Raw genomic sequence first — 19,953 nt, 5'->3', positions numbered from 1 at the left:
AAAGTGTCGGGAGCTGAACAGCTTTTAAGAAAATGGCTGCCCCCTGGAGAGTGCGGACTAAACCTCTCACGTGACCCGACGCGCGCACTCCCACCGGGTCCGCGCGCGCGCAATCGTAGGAAGTCGGCTCCCGGCCGTGTCGGGGCAGGGGAGGGGCGCGCACCTCGGCACCGCAGAAAGCGACTCTGCGCGTCTGGATAGGCTGCAAACGCGGCTTCCCCGCCCACCCCGCCGTTCGGGGCGCTGCGATTGGCCGGTGTTGGCGCGAAGGTGCGCGAGTCGGCCCTCACGCAGGGGCAGCAGGAAACAATAGAGGCCGCGCGCGCAGAGCGAGCGCTTGTAGCCTCCCCGCCCCTCCCGCAGCGCTCGACCCCGGGATCCCCCCGGCTCGCCTGCCCGCCATGGCCGACAAGGAAGGTAAGGGTGCCGGGGCCGCCCCGGGAGGGCGGGGGGTGCCGGGCTGGCGCCGCGGCCTCGACAGGGCCTAGCAGTGAAGGCAAGCCCGACTCTTGAGTGCTGTCCCCACCATCGAAGGCGTGAGGAGAAATCGCCCCGCGGGGCGGGCTAACGGCGCGCCAGTTCCTCCGACACGGAGGCCGGTGGCCGCGGTGTGGAGCTGGTGGGGGGGCCCCGGCGGGTGTTTGGGCCCTCCCCGCGCTCGCTGTCGGCCTGCCCGCCTCTCGCGTTCTGCGTGCGCTGTTCCCTACCCCGGGGGCCGGTGCGCGGGCCTCCGCGCGGGTTCCGTCGATTCAGCGGGAACGCGAGCGTGCTCCCGAGGCCCGGCGCCGGCGCCCGAACAGCTAACGGGAGTGACGCGCCCCGCTAGCCCGAGAGTAATTGCGGGCCCGCGAGGTGGAGAGGGGTGCAGGTCGCTCCGCCACGGGGACATTTAGACATATCTGCTCCATTTCAGAATCCTGACTTAATAAGCAGTGCCGGTAGCTTTGGAAGCGTTGGCTCGGTTTCCATTTGTGTTCGCTAACTTAATTTGTTTTTTAACTTTTTAGCAGCCTTTGATGACGCAGTAGAGGAACGTGTGATCAACGAAGAGTACAAAATATGGAAAAAGAACACCCCTTTTCTTTACGATTTGGTGATGACCCATGCTCTGGAGTGGCCTAGCCTAACTGCACAGTGGCTTCCAGATGTAACCAGGTGATGTGAATCTCTTGAACGTTATCTTGTGTCCTCCTTAGCGTTGATTTCTCACGTTGATATTTCCCTGTCTTCCCCCAGTCACCCGAAGAGGGCACGTAGTGATAACCTATGGGTGATGTTTTTTCCTAGGCCAATAAATAATACAAAATGTAAAAATAGTTTTGCAATGTACCTGATAGAAAACTTGTTTTCTTTTCCTGATAACGAATTGAATAGCCTGTTATAATTACAGTTGGAAAATAACGTAAAGTGTGTCAGTTTTCAAAAAAGGCTATGATTTCAGTTCTTTCAGCAAAATATTTGAATTGTAGGTAGTAGCTGGTTAATATAAAGAGGTATATGACATGGTACCTGCCTTCAAGGAGCACAAGTGTATTTGAGGCCCATGTAAACTAATAATTACAGTAACCTATGCTAAAAGCGGTTTTACAGAGATACTTAGGATATTTAGAACTAAGAACTGAAGATGGGGTGGTTTGGGGGTTTTATATAAGGGAATTATGCATAGTGAGAGAGAAATCATATGTAGGGAAGGTCTTAAATGTGAGAAGCTTATCTCTAAGAAGGTAAAATAGTACTTAATTTACTTTCCATTTGTTTAGTCTGCTAGGTGCTACAAATTAGGGTGTACAAGTTTAGATGGACACCTTCCCTGCCTTGATTTCTTGGGTATATAGTATGGTAGATTACCACCCCCCTTATTTGTAGGGAGTATGGCCAAAGATTCCCAGGGGGTGTCTGAAACCACGGATGGTACTGAACTCTGTTATGTTTCTGTACATACATAATTGTGATAAAGCTTAATTTATAAATTAGAAACGGTAAAAGATTAATAGAACAATGGTTATATAGCTTTGTGCAGGGGGCAGTATCGTAGCCAATGAGGTTTATCCGAGGCATGGTTATTGCTAATAAAACAATGGTTATAACAACATACCATAATAAAAGCTGAGTGTGATCTCTTGCTGTCAAAATGTTTCACTGTAGTCACCCTTCAAGTAATATTGTTGAGAAAATGCCTGTGTGATGAAATAAAGTGAGATGAATGACATGGGCATTGTGATGAAGTATTAAGCTACTTATTTACCTGATAAGTCAGAAGGGAGATCATCTACTTCTGGAGGGCATTGTGGTTGACTGTGGGTAACTGAAACCATGGATGGGGGTTTTGTACTGTATTACAGTAAAAAGTATCATAAGAGTAGCACAGTTAAAATGATCAAGGGAAGGAAAAATCACCTCAACTTAGGGTATCATGAAAGGCTTCCAGGAGAAAGTGACAATGCAAAGATGAAGGTGAATTTAAATAATTAAAGGTTTATAAAGACCAAATTGCCTGTTGGAATAATGGGTTTTCTTTTATAAAATTGCTTCATTCAGAGTAACATTTAAAAATTATATTGTGTGCTAAATAACTAAATTCCTTCGAAATTCATCTCTGTTGAGTTCAAGATCTTGCAGAATATGGTTATTAGGCTATGTTTCAGCTCAACAAGTAGTAGAAATTTTACTAATTACTTAGGTTGCTACCTTTCACAGTGCATTAAAAAATGAAGAAGTAGAGTTGGAAGCTTTATCATGATCCATGTTCACCTATGGGTCATCAGAATTGCTTGAGCTCGAGGAGCCTGGGTGGCAGTCTGTTAAGTGGCTGACTTGGTTTCAGCTCAGGTGGTGGTCTCAGGGTCAGGAGATCGAGCCTGGCACTCTGTACAGAAGACTTCTTCTACCCCTCCCCACACACTCTACTCCCTTGGGCTTGCACTCACTTGCACTCTCTCTTTTTTTTTTTAAGAAAATATATTTATTTTATTTGAGTTCAGGTTAAGTGGAGTCATTTCTGTCAGGAGTTCTCAGTGATAGTCAAATCATTTAGAAACTGGTGGCAGGGGGGATCCCTGGGTGGCTCAGCGGTTTAGCACCTGCCTTTGGCCCAGGGCACGACCCTGGAGTCCCAGGATCAAGTCCCACGTCAGGCTCCCAGCATGGAGCCTGCTTCTGCCTCCTCCTGTGTCTCTGCGCCTCCCCCCCCCCCCCCCCCCCCGGTCTATCATAAATAAATAAATCCTCAAAAAAAAATTACTCTTAAAAAAAAGAAAAGAAAGAAAGAAACTGGTGGCAGGGATGCCTGGGTGGCTCAGTGGTTGAGCGTCTGCCTTTGGCTCAGGGCGAGATCCAGGATAGTCCTGCATTGGGCTCCCTAAGGGGAGCCTACTTCTCCCTCTGTGTCTCTGCCTCTCTCTGTGTCTCTTATGAATAAATAAAATCTTTTAAAAAAAGAAACTGATGGCAGCGTATTTGATGAAAAATAGTTGAATGATGATTCCATGGTCATGAGCTACATCATACTGGATCAGTGGATCCCAAATATATTGGCCACCTACTAGTCATTTGGGAGCCAGTATTTTTAAAAATCTTCCTATATGATGCTGTAATGATCTCAACCTAGAAAGTGAATTAGACTAAATTCGCCAACGTTGAAATCTATCTTAGTAGTTTTCTCATTTAGTGGAACTAGGTAAATAAGCCTTTTTGCAGGGTTTGACATTGGTCCAAATTCCTGTTCTTTATCTTCTGTTTTTTGTACCTTATACATAATTAAGATTTATTTTTTTATTTTGAGGGGGAGATTCCTGTTGAGTGTGAAGCCCCATGCAAGGCTGAATCCCATGACCCATGAGGTAATGATCTGAGCAGAAATCACCAGTTGGATGCTTAACCAACTGAGCCACCCAGGCGCCCCAACGATACTAATTTTTTTAAAGACTTTTACTTATTTGTTTGTGAGAGAGAGAGCTCATTTCATTTGCACAAACAGGGGGAAGGGGCAGAGGGAGAGGGAGAAGCGGACGCCCCGCTTAGCAGGGAGAGGATCCATCCCAGGACCCTGAGATCATGACCTGAGCCAAAGGCAGACGCTTAACCAACTGAGCCACCCAGACATTTGTCTAATTTGTTTTTTCTGAGATGAAGATTATTTAGAAACAAGCATACCTAATGTCAAGTGTTTAAATTTTTGTCCTTGGTAGTGACGGTAGTGGTATTCATATCTTTTTTTTTAAAAAAAATACAATTACAATTCTATAACCCTCTTTGCTCATTTCCTCTGGTTCTTTGTTTAACCTTCTAAATGCAGGCATTCCCAGTTTTATATTGATGGCTCTCTTTCCTCTATTTTTCTATGTAGGATATAGATGTATATTGCCTCTGTACAGAGGAATTCCTATTGGTTATCTCTAGACCCAACCTCTGAGCTTTTCCTGAATTTACAGCTGCCTACTGGTATCTTCTTTGGAGTATCTGTTTTCCCCAACATCACATGTTCCAAACTGATTATATTCTTTGCATAGAGGTCCCACCCTAGCTTTCCCCTATCATTCCTATTTCTCTTTATCATACTTGACTTTGGTTTGATGTTTCCTAAGTTTTTCTCTTTTTTCCACTTGACAGTGCATAGATAACCCCAATGAATTCTATTTGGGTAATATCTTTTCTAGAACAGAGGTTTGGTTTTTTTTGTTTGTTTGTTTTGTTTTGTTTTAATTCATGAGAGACAGAGAGAGAGGCAGAGACACAGGCAGAGGGAGAAGCAGGCTCCATGCAGGGAGCCCGATGTGGGACTCGATCCCGGGACTCCAGGATCACACCCTGGACCGAAGGCAGGCACTAAACCGCTGAGCCACCCAGGGATCCCCTAGAACAGAGGTTCTTAAACTTGAACATGAATCATAATCAGCTGGAGGGATTATAAGATGGATCATTGTGCCCCTAATCCCAAGTTCCTAATTTAGTATGTCTGGGATGAATCTGAAAATTTAATTTGCCTTTCTAGCTGAAGTTCCTAGATGATGCTAATGCTGTCGGTCCTGATACCACACTTGAAGAACCTCTGCTTTACACTGTTGGGTTAATTCTTCTGTGGTAATTCAGTTGGTGCTAGATCCCTTAGAAATTTTCCATGATTGTTTGTTTGTTTTCCCTACAGTAGAGTTGTGAATGCCTTAAGATGGCATTCAGTATACTAGAATCTATTTTCTAGCCTTCTCTCTGACTTCATTTTCCCACATCCAAAGTCAGATTGAGGTGTCAGTCTTAGTAGTTATATGATCTTATTTAGGCAGGTTGCCTCATTTTCATAAACCTCAAATATATTCATCTTTAAGTGATACGTAGTTGTAAAGTACTTAGGTATCTGACATTTTGTGGGCCTACCCTTGCTCAATTCCCTTTCCTTGGAATTCTCTTCCAGAGCCCTTGTCTCTTCTGGGTTTTATATCTCATTTTGACATCTGCCTCTTTCATGGATGCTTCCTTAATTCCAGAAGTAATCTTTCTTATCTAAATTCACATCTTGTGTACCTTTAATGTATTTATTGGCTTATATTTTTGTTATTTATGGACATGACTATCTAATTGCCCCGGTTTTTTGAGTGCACGAATCATGTCTTAATCATTTTTGTACTTCATAGTATTTGGTGCAGTTTGTCCACTGATTAGGCACTCAGTAAATATTTGAACGTTTAGTTTACCTGACATTATTTTCTTTCCTCTAATAAGATTTTCTTCTCGAAACCTGGTTGTAATAGTGCTTTTTCCATACATGTGTATCACTGACTTCATTGTCTCTCTTAGTGTTAATAATTTGAATAGTGATCATATACTGCTATTACAGACCAGAAGGGAAAGACTTCAGCATTCATCGACTTGTCCTGGGAACACACACGTCGGATGAACAAAACCATCTTGTGATAGCAAGTGTGCAGCTCCCTAACGATGATGCTCAGTTTGATGCTTCACACTACGACAGTGAGAAAGGAGGTAGGAATCTTAAAAGTGAAAGAAGGAATGATGTATGGGTAGTATCTTTCATATCTTTGAATTTACTTGAAAAGGGCGTAAAGTTTGATAAATTAGTTTAAGTTAGTAATATTTTGAGCTCTGGAAAACCTGAGTTTGCAATACGGGTGCAAACTGAGATGTCAGAAGACATACTTAATGCATACTTGGTTCTATGTCTTTTCTAGAAACCTTCCTCTACTAAATTGAGGGGGAGGGTAGTTTCTAGAATTGAAAGAAGACAAAATCCACCATTTGTTCCTTTTTTTTTTTTTTTTTTTTTTAAGTTTTATTTATGTAATCTCTACACCCAATGTACGGCTTGAACTCAACCCTGAGATCAAGAGTCATGTGCTCTTCTGACTGAGCCAGCCAGGTGCCCCTTTATTTTTGTTTATTTTTAAGATTTTATTTCTGAGTAATCTGTGTACCCAACATGGGGCTTGAACTTGCAACCCCAAGATGAAGAGTCATGTTCTCTACCAACTGAGCCAGCCAGGTGCCCCCAAAGTCCACCATTTATTATTGCTGTGCATGCATGCATGCTTTCTCAGCATGGGAGATAATTGCCCCTATGGGGGGTTAAAATTGGTTCTTGGAGAGGGGGATGTATGAAAACAATCTTAAGTCTTTAAATGTGGGGATCCCTGGGTGGCTCAGCGGTTTGGTGCCTGCCTTCAGCCCAGGATGTGAAAGTCTTTAAATGTATAAAGTGCAGGGAATCCCTGGGTGGTTCACGGGTTTGGTGTCTGCCTTCGGTCCAGCGCGTGATCCTGGGAGTCCCAGGATCGAGTCCCATATTGGGCTCCCTGCATGGAACCTGCTTCTCCCTCTGCCTGTGTCTCTGATTCTCTCTCTCTGATCTCTCATGAATAAATAAAATCTTTAAAAAAAAAATAAATGTATAAAGCACAGGTAATGTGTATACACAGGATATCTGTAGTATTAAAATTTCATCAAGACTGTCAGAAATGATGTCTTACAAAGTTTTTTAGAGGGAGAAAAAAGATTGAGAAACACTGGGTTAAATTACCCTTTCCATTTTGAAGTGGTAGAAATGACTTAAATGTGGTGCATAGTATGTATATAAAAATTAAATGAGCCATTTAATTATAGCCTATTTTTAGGAGATAACCTAAGGGCTTAACTATTGATGAAATATTTAACTCTTTCTCTCTTAATAGAGGTAGAAATGGGTGAATTACCTATTTGTTGTTGTTCAGAGACACAGAGAGATAGGCAGAGGGAGAAGCAGGCTCCATGCAGGGAGTCCAATGTGGGACTCAGTCCCAGGACCCTGGAATCATACCCTGAGCCAAAGACAGACACTCAACTGCTGAGCAACCCAGGCATCCCCCATTCTTTTATCTAAGTTCTTTTGAGCTCCAGTTACTTGCCAGGATTGTGTATACAGTTAATCTTTTGATCACTCCCCATTTGCCTTAGGGTAATACAGAATGCAAAGTACTTAGTAAGTTCTAAAGATAAAGGTCCACAGACATGATTTTGTGTCACCTAACTATGTGTGATAAAATTATTGGGAAGTTATTCTCTGGGTGAGCATTAGTGTAGGGCATGGACCCTGAACTTAAGGATCCAAAGACTTAGGTTTGATAGCCTGTTACGCCACTCTGTGTGGTTTTGGATAAATCATTTAACCTCTCTGAGCGTCAATTTCCTTTCTATTAAATGAAGATAAATAGGGTTTTTGGTTATTTAGTGACAAAGCAAATACTCTGGTAATAAGTTCTTTTTTGTTTGTTTGTTTTTAAGATTTTATTTATTTATTCATGATAGAGAGAGAGAGAGGCAGAGACACAGGCAGAGGGAGAAGCAGGCTCCATGCCGGGAGCCCGACGCGGGACTCAATCCCGGGACTCCAGGATCGTGCCCTGGGCCAAAGGCAGGTGCTAAACCACTGAGCCATCCAGGGATCCCCTAAGTTTGTTTTTTTTTTTTTTAATTGAAACAAATAGGGGCTCAGTCAATTAAGCATCTGTCAGGCTCAGTTCGTGATCCCAGGGACCTGGCATCAAGCCCCACATCCAGCTCCCTGCTCAGTGGGGAGCCTGCTTTTCTCTCTTACCTCCCTACCTCCTAACCATGGTTTTTCTTGCTATCTCTCAAAAAAATAAAAATCTTAAAAAAAAAAAAAAGAAAACTGTGGCCCCCTGCCACTGCCATAAGCCTATTCTCTCTCTCTCTCTTTCCATATATGTATATCGCTGTTAAATTGTTTTCTGAATGACTTATCTATCTATACCATTTTTTGGCTTACTCATTCAACATATATATTGAGTACTTATTGTACGCCAGGCTTTTTTTCTTGGTACTGGGGATATAGCATTGAAGTGCTTTTCTGGCCTGATAAATTTTGGACATCTTTTTATGTTAAGATGTGTCTCCTTTTGATGGTTGTATACTATGTCAAAATTAACCATCCCTTCTTTGACATTTAAGTGGTTTCGAATTTTCTGTCTTGAAAAACAGTTCTTGGGGCACCTAGATGGCTCAGTAGTTGAGCTTCTGCCTTTGGCTCGGGTTGTGATCCCGAGGGCCTGAGATCAAGTCCCGCATCGGGTTTCCCACAGGGAACCAGCTTCTCCCTCTGCCTATGTCTCTGCCTCTCTCTGTGTCTCTCATGAATAAGTAAATTTTTTTTTTAACATTTTTATTTATTTATTCATGAGAGACATAGAGAGAGGCAGAGACACAGGCAGAGGGAGAAGCAGGCTTCATGCAGGGAGCCTGACGTTGGACTCGATCCCAGGTCCCCAGATCCACCCCGGGCATAAGGCGCTAAACTGCTGAGCCACTGGGGCTGCCCGAATAAGTAAAATCTTTAAAAAAAAAAAAAAGAAAAAGAAAAGAATAACAGTTCTTGTATCATTTGTCTTGCATAGTTTTGTTCTAGAATAATTTTCTCCAAGTTGGATGCTGATCAAAGGGCAAGACATTTTCAGGTAAAATTAATACTGCTAAGTTGCCCTCCAGAAAAAATTCCCAGTCCTACAAGTGGTTAGCAATTGTTTTAAAACACTGTTTGCGGGGATCCCTGGGTGGCTCAGCGGTTTGGCGCCTGCCTTTGGCCCAGGGCGCGATCCTGGAGACCCGGGATCGAGTCCCACGTCGGGCTCCTGGCATGGAGCCTGCTTCTCCCTCCTCCTGTGTCTCTGCCTCTCTCTTTCTCTCTCTCTCTCTATATATATATCATAAATAGATCTTTAAAATAAAAAAGTAAAGCACTGTTTGCTGGGGGTGCCTGAGTGGCTTAGTCCATTTAGCTTAAGCAGGACTCTTGATGTCAGCTCAGGTCTTTTTTTTTTTTTTTTTTTTTTTTTTTAAGATTTTATTTATTCATGAGAAACAGAGAGGAAGAGACACAGGCAGAGGGAGAAGCAGGCTCCATGCAGGAAGCCTGACATGGGACTCAATCCTGGATCTACAGGATCAGGCCCTGGGCTGAAGGCAGCGCTAAATGGCTGAGCCACCCAGGCTGCCCTCAGCTCAGGTCTTGATGTCAGAGTTGTTGAGTTCAAGCTCTATGTTGGGTTCCATGCTGGGCATGGAGCCTACTTTAAAAAAAAAAAAGTATCACTTGTTGGCAAATTGTTTTCTTTCCTGGTTGATGGGAGTGGTGTTTCCTAACATATATGCTCCTTTTTTTGTGGTGATTGAATTTTTTGAACAGCATCTAACCAATTTTTGCTTTATCCCCCTTAATGCCTAGTTATAGAGGAACAATTAAAATGCCAGTAATAATGCATGATTTGTACCACTATCACCCAATTTAATTCTCATAGGGAAACTGATATTCAGTAGTTTCTTAATTTGCCCTGAGGTTATACAGCTTATCTCCCATTTCTCTCTTTCTCTTCCTTTTACTCACTTCCCTTCCTCTTCCCCCCACCCATCATCTTCAGATCTTTGGATAGAGTTGGTGCCTTAATCTCTTCTGAATGGTCTTAACAATGAAAGAAGTAGATAACAGCCTAATGTCTCTGGGGTGGTTGTTAGATTGCTTGCTAGTTTGTCTTGCTCTCAAAATGTCCTGGACTCTAATTTGAACTAGGTAATTAGTTACCATCTGCTTGACTCCATTTGGTTTTTGGTAATTGATGGCAGCTTCAAAAGATTATTGAACTTTCCAAGTGAAAACTAAAAACTGACTTTGTCCTGTTTTGACATTAAAAAGAATTTGTGTGTTTATATTAGGGTCAGCCTGGCTATAGTCAATTTTAAGTCCTTGTGAAATAGATTAGGTGTAACATTTTACTTATGACTCTGTTACTGAGATCTTTGAATATCAAGTTTATTTTTAGCAATTTATCTGGAGACTATTTTTTTAAAGCTCTTCAGTCTTTTGTCTGAATTGTATAAAATAAACCTATTAAATCATGAGATAATTGAGTATTTGTTGTTAGAGCTTACTCTTTTTAGTAAAAAGGTGTTTATGGCTCATAGAGTGGCCTTGAGATAGAAATCAATGCTGGTGGGATGCCTGGGTGGCTCAGTGGTTAAGCATCTGCTTTTGGCTCAGGGCGTAATCCTGGAGTCCTGGGATAGAGTCCCATATTGGGCTTCCTGTGTAGAGCCTGCTCCTCCCTCTGCCTAGGTCTCTGCCTCTCTCTCTGTGTCTCTCATGAATAAATAAAATCTTTTAAAAAAAAAATTTTTATTTTTTTTTTAAATCAATGCTGGGGGCACCTGGGTGGATCAGTCAGTCATGATCCCAGAGTTCCGAGATCGAGTCCCACATTGGGCTCCCTGCTCAACAGGGAGTCTGCTTCTCCCTCTGCTCCTCACCCCACTTGTGCTATCTTGCTCTTTCTCTCAAATAAATTAAAATCTTTTAAAGAAAAAAAAATCAGCGCTGTTACCTAGTTTTGGTGGCAGGCAGGTATTGGTTGGGAGGGACATGATAGTACCTTCTGAGAAAGTGGAGATGTTCTATATTTTGATCTGGGTGTTGGTTTTCCTGGTGTATACGTTTGTTTTAAAGATTTATTTATTCATGAGCGAGACAGAGAGAGGGGCAGACACATAGGCAGAGGGAGAAGCAGGCTCCTTGAAGGGAGCCCAATGTGGGACTGGATCCCGGATCCTGTGATCACACCCTGAACTGAAGGCAGATGCTCAACCGCTAAGCCACCCAGGCGTCCCCCTGATGTATATATACATTTGTAAAAATTTGTCAAGCTAGGTACTTTGAATGCATTATAGCTCAAGCCCCCCCAAGTTTTCTTAATACTTTCATAAGGAGAGAAGCAAACAAAATAGGAATACAACAGGACCTTGATAGTCATTTAATTAATTTATTGTGCATTGATACCTCTTTTTTTTTTTTTTTTTTTTTTTTTTTTAAGATTTTATGTACTTGAGAGTGAGTATAAGCAGGGAGGAGGGGCAGAGAGAGAGGGAGAAGCAGACTCCGTGCTGGGCGAGGGGCCCAGTAGAGGGCCGCTGCAGGGCCCACGTGGGACTCTGCTGGGTTCAATACCATGACCCTGAGATCATAACCTTAGCCTAAGGCAGATGCACAACCAACTGAGCCAATACCCAGGCACCCCAATACCTCAGTTTTTCCTATTTCAGATTTGGCTTTTTGTAGATCAACTTCAACTTGGGAACCCCTAATTATTTTTTAAATAGATAAATCTTCATTTTCAATAAAACTCCATTGTGAATCCTCTAAACTGACTTATTACTGTATTTGTTTTTTTTTTTTTTTTCTTTTTTTTTCTTTTTTTTTTTTATTACTGTATTTGAACTGCAGTTAGGGAGACCCTCTGCTTAGTGTGTATCCAATACCAAGATACCGCACATTATGTAATTAATACCCTTGCTCTGTGGGCTCAGTGCCAGCTGTTGCTCTTCCCTTGTTACTGGGCTATCAGGCTTTTTTGTCATGGTCATCTGTAGTTATATTTTATCTCTCTGTGTTTGGACTGAAAGTTCCTTGCAATCACGTATCTTATGTCTTATTTTTTTTACATTGTAGATGATTGTAGTCTAGAGTTCTGGGGGAAATTTGTTTAATGGTTTTTTTTCTCCTTTAGAGTCTATTTTGAGTTTTTATTTTTAGATATTTAGCCTGTATGAAACATTTGCATTTCAACTTTTAAAAGTTACTTGGAAATTGAAAGTTGCCTAATCTGCCAGCCATATTACCCATCTATGTCCTTGCTTTTTTAAAAGATTTTTGTCCTTCGAAGTGTAACATTTGTATAACAGTGCTGTTGATAGCATTTTCATTTACAAGTTTCTGTCCCAACTTTCCTTAATAGAGAAAGATATTTGAGACTCCGAAATTGAAGACCTTCCCCAAATCACAAAATTCTAATAAGTGGCAATCAGGGCAAAGTCCAACTCTTACATCTTATCATGCTGCCTTCTGTAATTATTCGACTAATCATTAACCACCTTTGTTTATATGTTGCTTTGCCAAGATTTACATAATCACAAATTATATTGTTACACATTTTATAATGGTACTTGGGAGAATTAAGTGCATACAGTAGTCAAATGTGAATAAATGTTTTTATCTAGTCCTTGCCTGCCTGGTTTATTTCAACTAAGGATTATGGTTGGCATGTATAAGTGGGAGGTTAAGGAAAATGGAACTACCTGTTGTGGCTCTGTTTTTCCTCACTGTACTAAGATAAATGGTAGAGGGAATAGACGATAGTGTGATGTTATTTCAGGAAGGTTATTCCAAACCTCAGCTTCAAATAAATGGTGTAAAGGGTTCTCTTTAGTACCTGGCACACTGTATACTTTAAAATTCATTAAAGCAGTAACTTAGGGGGCATGTGAGTGACATAGAGGGTTGAGCATCCAAATCTTGGTTTTGGCTCAGGTCCTAATCCTCAGGGGTCTTGGGATTGGGCCCTATGGGGCCCTGTGTTGGGCTTAGTGAGGAGTCTGATGCCTGGGTGGCTCAGTGGTTGAGGGTCTGCCTTTGGCTCAGGGCGTGATCCCAGGGTCCAGGGATCAAGTCCCACATGGGGCTCCCTGCCGGGAGCCTGCTTCTCTCTCTGCCTATGTCTCTGCCTCTCTCTGTGTGTCTCTCATGAATAAATAAATAAATTTTCTTTAAAAAATCTGAAAACTGCTTATTGAGAATCTTTTTTTGAAGTGGAATTGATAGTGTTCCTTATTCTTAGATAGTAGAATAAGATTTATTGTTTATATAATTATCTAGAATTGGTATGGCTGAAAGAGTCTAGGAATCAGAAAAAAATGAGAATTCACGTTACGTTCAGCCATAGTCCTATCACTGGGAACAAATTAATGTAGGTACTCCACAAATTTTTTTTCTTGGCAAAATTTTTGGGGATGTTGCCTGTGTTCCTTTCCCTACTATGTAGGGTTGTGGTAAAAATCAAATGAAATAAGAGATATGAAAACACTTTATACTACTAACACATGTATAAATTACTTCAGTATTCTAGTTTGCTGATAAAAAGCCTTGCTTGTGTCATAATTTAAGTGACAGCGTAGCTCTTACTTTGTCCTCATTTACAATTTCTTATCTACAGAATTTGGAGGTTTTGGCTCAGTTAGTGGAAAAATTGAAATAGAAATCAAAATCAACCATGAAGGAGAAGTGAACCGGGCACGTTATATGCCCCAGAACCCTTGCATCATTGCAACAAAGACTCCATCCAGTGATGTTCTTGTTTTTGACTATACAAAACATCCTTCCAAACCAGGTACCTGCCCTCTTCAGTTCAAATACAGATAATGAGTCGCTCTGGGAATACATCCCTCTGCTCAATCTGAGTTTAATTGCTTGTTATTTGTATATTTTAACATCTTGTGATATATACTGGAATGTGTGGGTATCCTTCCTCTGTTCTTTGTATCTATGTTAAAACCAAAATGCTTTTTTTTTTTTTACACAGAACAGAATGATATGGTGTGTTTTAAGTACTATATATTTGATCATAATAGGTCTGTGTTGCTATAAATATGAAGAGCTTTAGACTACTTCATCAAAATTCCGTTATGCTTTGTAGACCCAAAGAGGCAGTGGACGCTGGATAGTTTTTATATGTCTGTTACTTTGCAGACCCTTCTGGAGAGTGCAACCCAGACTTGCGTCTCCGTGGACATCAGAAGGAAGGCTATGGACTTTCTTGGAACCCAAATCTCAGTGGGCACTTACTTAGTGCTTCAGATGACCACGTGGGTATCCTTCCCATTTTGAAGCAAATCTGGGCTGGTTATCAGTTGGTTTCTTTTCTGGGGTATGTGGGGAAGTGAGAATCTTCCATTTATATAATAGTTAATTTTACATTTAAGACCATCTGCCTCTGGGACATCAGTGCTGTTCCAAAGGAAGGAAAAGTTGTGGATGCGAAGACCATCTTTACAGGGCATACAGCAGTAGTAGAAGATGTTTCCTGGCATCTGCTTCATGAGTCTCTGTTTGGGTCAGTTGCTGATGATCAGAAACTTATGATGTGAGTAGAAACCATGTTCTAATTTTTTCCATGTTGTCTAAGTTTTATATTGTTACCAATTTCAAGCTTTTCTCCTATTTTTCCTTTTTTTTAAAGCTGGGATACTCGTTCAAACAATACTTCCAAACCAAGTCACTCAGTTGATGCTCACACTGCTGAAGTGAACTGCCTATCTTTCAATCCTTATAGTGAGTTCATTCTTGCCACAGGATCAGCCGACAAGGTCAGTTTGATTTATTTTAAGGAAAAAACAAAGGGTGAATTTTTCTTGCTTCCTTTAAATGCACAGATCTTTCAGTTACAGGTTTTTGTCTCATAAAAAATTACTGATTGTTATTGCTTTTTTTTTTTTTTTTTCTTTTTGTATATAGACTGTTGCCTTGTGGGATCTAAGAAATCTGAAACTTAAGTTGCATTCCTTTGAATCACATAAGGATGAAATATTCCAGGTAAGAAACTAATGCTACAAACATTTATTTATCTATCTACTTATTATAAAGGAAAACCTGGATCTGTGACTAGGCACACTAATGTTTTATCCCATTATTATCAGTAATGGAAATCTTCTACATAGCTGTGTTCATTTCTGTAGGTATTGGGATTGTTATTTCTGTACTTCCTCAAACTGGTCATTGGCCCCTTATACTCTTGAGGTATTAAGAAAATCAGTGCTTGGATAATTTTATTCTAGTTCTTGATACTTGTCTCTTCCCTCATTTCCAGAACTTGCTATGTCTATTGATTTTGCAGTTGAAGCCTAAAGTACTAGTTCTGTGTTTTCTGCCTCATCAGTTTAAGCTCCTTTCTTAACATGCAAAAAGCTCTCTGACTCAATTCAAGAAATGTGGCACTATATTCAATGCTTATTGCCAGGACACTGTGAAGAATATGATATATAGATATATACTTTGCTATCAGAGAGCTTACAGATTTATAGCAAGGAGAGGCCCATTCAGATTCACCATAATAGAAGATTAAGTGTTAAGAACTTCAGGGTGATCAAAGTTCATTTTGGTGTATGAGGATGACCTCTGAATTCAGCTCTAGGTGAGCCATACTCCTGTCACTTAAGTTTTATATATAATACTGGGTTCGTAAGTACTTGAAAGAATAGATACTGTATATGTTTTGTACTTTAGTTCTAAGGTCAGAATTGGATTACATTTGGCCAGAATCCAGTATTTGTAAAACTAGATTAAGACCAGATCTTCCAAAAATAGGGATCCTTGGATGGCTCAGCGATTTAGCGCCACCTTCAGTCCAGGGCCTGATCCTTGAGACCCAGGATCGAGTCCCACGTCGGGCTCCCTGCATGGAGCCTGCTTCTCCATCTGCCTGTGTCTCTGCCTCTCTCTCTCTATCTCTCTCTCTCTCTATCTCTCTCTCTCTCTGTGTGTGTGTGTGTCTCCCATGGATAAATAAATAAAATCTTTAAAAAAAATTTTTTTAATATATATATATGATGATAGGTTAACTTCATACAAGAAATCATCTTATCTAGCTGTCAAGGGGTTTTGTGGTGGTGTTGTATTTTAATGTTTTTTTTTTTTTTTTTTTTTTTAAGTAATCTCAACACCAAAACTGGGGCTTGAATTTACAATCCCAAAATCAAAGACTTGCATGCTCCACCAACTGAGCCAGTGAGGCGCCACCCCTAGCTGTCAGTTTTAATTATAATGCCTAAAATAGGGATCCCTGGGTAGCTTAGCAGTTTAGCTCCTGCCTTTGGCAAAGGGCCTGATCCTGCAGTAGTCCCAGAATTGAATCCTGCATCGGGCTCCCTGCATGGAGCCTACTTCTCCCTCTGCCTGTGTCTCTGCCTTTCTCTCTGTCTCTCTCATGAATAAATAAAATCTTTAAAAAAAAAAAAAAGTCTAAAATACCTTGAATTCTTTTCTCTTATTTACAAATTTTTTTAAATTATTAAATAAAATTTAGCTATTTTCCCCTCAATTTTCTAAATAACAACTTTTCTATTTTCTTCATTCTTCCTATAGGTTCAGTGGTCTCCTCACAATGAGACTATTTTGGCTTCCAGTGGTACTGATCGCAGACTGAACGTCTGGGACTTAAGGTAAGTCTTGTATTGTTACTCTTTGTGTAGTATTTTTATTTATGCTTTTCCAAATTAGTTACTCAGGATAAATCTATTTTTAACTTTAAAAATCTTTTTGTGCTAGTAAAATCGGAGAGGAACAATCCCCAGAAGATGCAGAAGATGGGCCACCAGAATTGTTGGTATGTTATTTGCACGTTGAGTAGTATTGAAATAATCTGTAATTTATTGCCATCTACCTGCTTTTCATGTCTTATTTTCCTTTCTCTTCCAGTTTATTCACGGTGGTCACACTGCCAAGATATCTGATTTCTCCTGGAATCCCAATGAACCTTGGGTGATTTGTTCTGTATCAGAAGATAATATCATGCAAGTGTGGCAAATGGTAAGTGGTGTCATTTATTTGGGGGACGTTAAATAAATGAGATGTAGTATCACTTCATATTTATCAACTTTACAAATACAGCTGGCATCTCTGGTTAGTTTACTCCTAAGTATGATTTTAGCATTTGCTGCACATTATCATTTTCAAGTGCCTGCTCATTGCTTTTAGCTGCTTATCGCATTGCTTATCTCAGACTTAAGGAAACCACACTTCTCTCCTCCTCATTCCCCTTTTCTCCCGATTTTCCTGTTTCCTATATGGCTCCAGTGTAGTGTCTCGCCCCCTCCCCCAGCGCATCCAACTTGAAAATTCAAGAGTTCCTTCATTAATTTTTTTTCTAAAGATTTTATTTATTTATTCATAGAGACAGAGAGAGAGGCAGAGGGAGAAGCAGGCTCCATGCAGGGAGCCCGATGTGGGACTTGATCCCAGGTCCCCAGGATCACACCCCAGGCTGCAGGCGGCGCCAAACCGCTACGCCACCGGGGCTGCCCAAGTTCTTCATTATTTATTCACCTCTAAGTCTAGTTTACTTAACAGATTTTACATTGTCTGCATTGTTTCTTGTATCTGTACTCACCTTACAGATAAACCACTTACATACCCCACTTTCCTATTTCTACTCCACACCCTGATTTTTTGGTCATGTTCTCATTACTACTTGCTAGACTATTGCAGTAGCCTCCTTGCTGGCCTCCTGCTTTCCCTGCTTTGCTAGCTGCTGAATCTTTGGGAATGATCATTCCTTTGATGTGGTTTGTGAACATGCCTGGCACTGTTTCTTTTTTTAAAAAAAAAAGATTTTATTTATTTATTCATGAGAGACCCACAGAGAGAGAGAGGCAGAGATGCACAGAAGAAGGCTCCAGGCAGGAAGCCCGATGTGGGGCTTGATCCCGGGACTCCGAGATCATACCCTGGGCCAAAGGCAAAACGCTCAACCACCCAGGCATCCCCCTAGCACAGTTTCTACCACAATAGCACAGAATCACATACTGCCATTTCTCCATGAAATGTTACTAGATTCCCAAAATACTCCTGCCCCTTTTACCCCAATTAGGAATTGATTACCCATTTTTGAATTTCCTGAATGCTTGGAATTTGATGAAGATATCTTTATTAAATTGTCTAATATATAGCAATATAAGAAACATTGGCCTTCTGGAGATGAATAGTGGTGACAGTTGCAGACAAGGTGAATGCCACTGAACTGAACACTTAAAAATGATTAAGATGGCAAATTTTTATATATTTTTACCACAATTTTTTAATTGCATAACTTTTGAATGATCGTAGCCTGATCAATGAAAAGATTTGGAAAAAAAGCTTTTGGTGTTTTAAAGTAGATGTAGAGGCAGGAATAAGCTCCAGGGGAAAATTTTTGGTTCAGTGTAAGGAAAAATACTTTAAATAATCAGAACTCTTTTGAAGAATAGCACTATTAATCAAAGTTAAAGAAATGAAAAGAAAGGGGATCCCTGAGTGGCTCACCGGTTTAGTGCTGCCTTTTGCCTGGAGCATGGTCCTGGAGTCCTGGGATCAAGTCCCGCATCAGGCTCCCTGCATGGAGCCTGCTTCTCCCTCTGCCTGTGTCTCTGCCTCTCTCTGTGTGTCATTAATTAATTAATTAATTAATTAATTAAACAAACAAATAAATCTTGAAGAAGAAAAAAAAGAAAAAGAAACGGAAAGGAAAAAAAATGAGTTTTTGTGGCTTATGAGATTAACAAGTTACATAGTATATCCATATTTTGAAATGTTATATATCCAAAAGAAATATGCTTCGTTTTCATAAGATATTCATGACATGAAGTAGGGAAAAAAGCAGATCGTAGGACAATAAATAGCATTTTATAATCCCTCATATTATTATAGCTAGTCTTGAATTTAATTATATGTAATTATTTAGGAGGCTCTTTGCCATATTATATGTAATTATTTAGGAGGCTCTTTGCCATAAGATTGGTATATTTAGGGACTTTTTGGATTTCTTTTCTTTTTTTTTTTTTTTAAGATTTTATTTATTTATTCATGAGATACACAGAGAGAGAGGCAGAGACACAGGCAGAAGGAGAAGCAGGCTCCATGCAGGGAACCTGACATGGGACTCAATCCTGGATCTCCAGTATCATGCTCTGGGCTGAAGGCAGCGCTAAACCGCTGAGCCACCCAGGCTGCCCTTTGGATTTCTTTATACCTTTCACTATTATGATTTGTAATAATAAGTACGTATTACACGTATAAACAGAAAATCTACCTCACCTTTTTCCTTGTAATATACGCATAGATAATTAATATAAAAAGTTAAGAGCTCTTTAAACATGTTTTAAGATTTTATTTATGCACACATGTGTGGGTTGGGGGGCAAAGGGAGAAAGAGAAGTGGGCTCCCCACTGAGCAGGGAGACCAGTGCCCTCAGATGGGCCTCAATCCCAGGATCCTGAGATCATATCCTGAGCCAAAGGCAGTCTTTTAACCAATTGAGCTACGCAGGTGCCCCAAAAGTTAAGAGTTCTGACAGGAAGGTGATATGTGCTGCCTTGGGATAGCCTGTCAATGAAACCTATTTTAGTTGCTGTGGAATGTTGCAGGAGATTGAACTACATCACCTTCAGGCCAGTTTGTTCTTTTGCTCCGTGTTTTTAATAGTGGTAAAAGAACAATAGAATTGTTAAACAAGTGAATATACAGTCTTTGTCCAAGTTCCTAAAACCCTTAAGGTTGTCTAAGTGGTAGGAGTCGGTTTTTAAGGAGCTCCTTTTGGCCATACCTGAGTTTAAGCTAAGGAGGTAACTTTAGAGCCCCTGGAAGGCCTCAGGATGGGATTGGTCTCCTGAAAAAAACAGTTGAGAGAACTCTTCAGTCGTGCCCCCCGCCGCCCCCTTCACAGAAGGTATTGAGCTGTAAAAACTCTTGAAAAGGCTCTCTTTAATCTCTTGATTTAATGAATTTATGGAGATAGAGAAGCTCTGTATTCGTCACCTTGCCCTGTGCATCACTAACATTTGACTATTTCCGAATTGGAAGTTACATAGTAAACTGGTAATAG

General features: G+C 40.8%; 1 protein-coding gene and 1 pseudogene across 2 annotated transcripts in view; both read left to right on the top strand.

The window, feature by feature from the left end:
• The first annotated feature begins 12 nt into the window (after nt 1-12).
• Nucleotides 13-19,953, top strand: part of RBBP4 (RB binding protein 4, chromatin remodeling factor) — a 22,290-nt gene continuing 2,349 nt past the window's right edge. The window contains exons 1-11 of one of the 2 annotated variants that reach the window (XM_026014371.2): nt 13-417; nt 1,008-1,155; nt 5,831-5,976; nt 13,536-13,709; nt 14,069-14,184; nt 14,302-14,462; nt 14,559-14,685; nt 14,834-14,911; nt 16,460-16,536; nt 16,643-16,700; nt 16,793-16,903. In XM_026014371.2, coding sequence (XP_025870156.1) covers nt 402-417; nt 1,008-1,155; nt 5,831-5,976; nt 13,536-13,709; nt 14,069-14,184; nt 14,302-14,462; nt 14,559-14,685; nt 14,834-14,911; nt 16,460-16,536; nt 16,643-16,700; nt 16,793-16,903 — 1,212 coding nt within the window. In that variant the 5' untranslated portion in view covers nt 13-401. Of the gene's footprint in view, nt 418-504; nt 834-1,007; nt 1,156-5,830; nt 5,977-13,535; nt 13,710-14,068; nt 14,185-14,301; nt 14,463-14,558; nt 14,686-14,833; nt 14,912-16,459; nt 16,537-16,642; nt 16,701-16,792; nt 16,904-19,953 lie in introns of those variants that run through there. The other variant, XM_026014372.2, reaches the window with a different exon arrangement.
• Nucleotides 2,009-2,092, top strand: LOC112931850 (U4 spliceosomal RNA; annotated as a pseudogene).

The sequence above is a fragment of the Vulpes vulpes genome, chromosome 2 (genome assembly GCF_048418805.1).
Source record: "Vulpes vulpes isolate BD-2025 chromosome 2, VulVul3, whole genome shotgun sequence".
NCBI classification, from domain to species: domain Eukaryota; kingdom Metazoa; phylum Chordata; class Mammalia; order Carnivora; family Canidae; genus Vulpes; species Vulpes vulpes.
The sequence above is the reverse complement of the archived record's forward strand: the minus strand, read 5'-3'. Positions and strand labels throughout refer to the sequence as shown.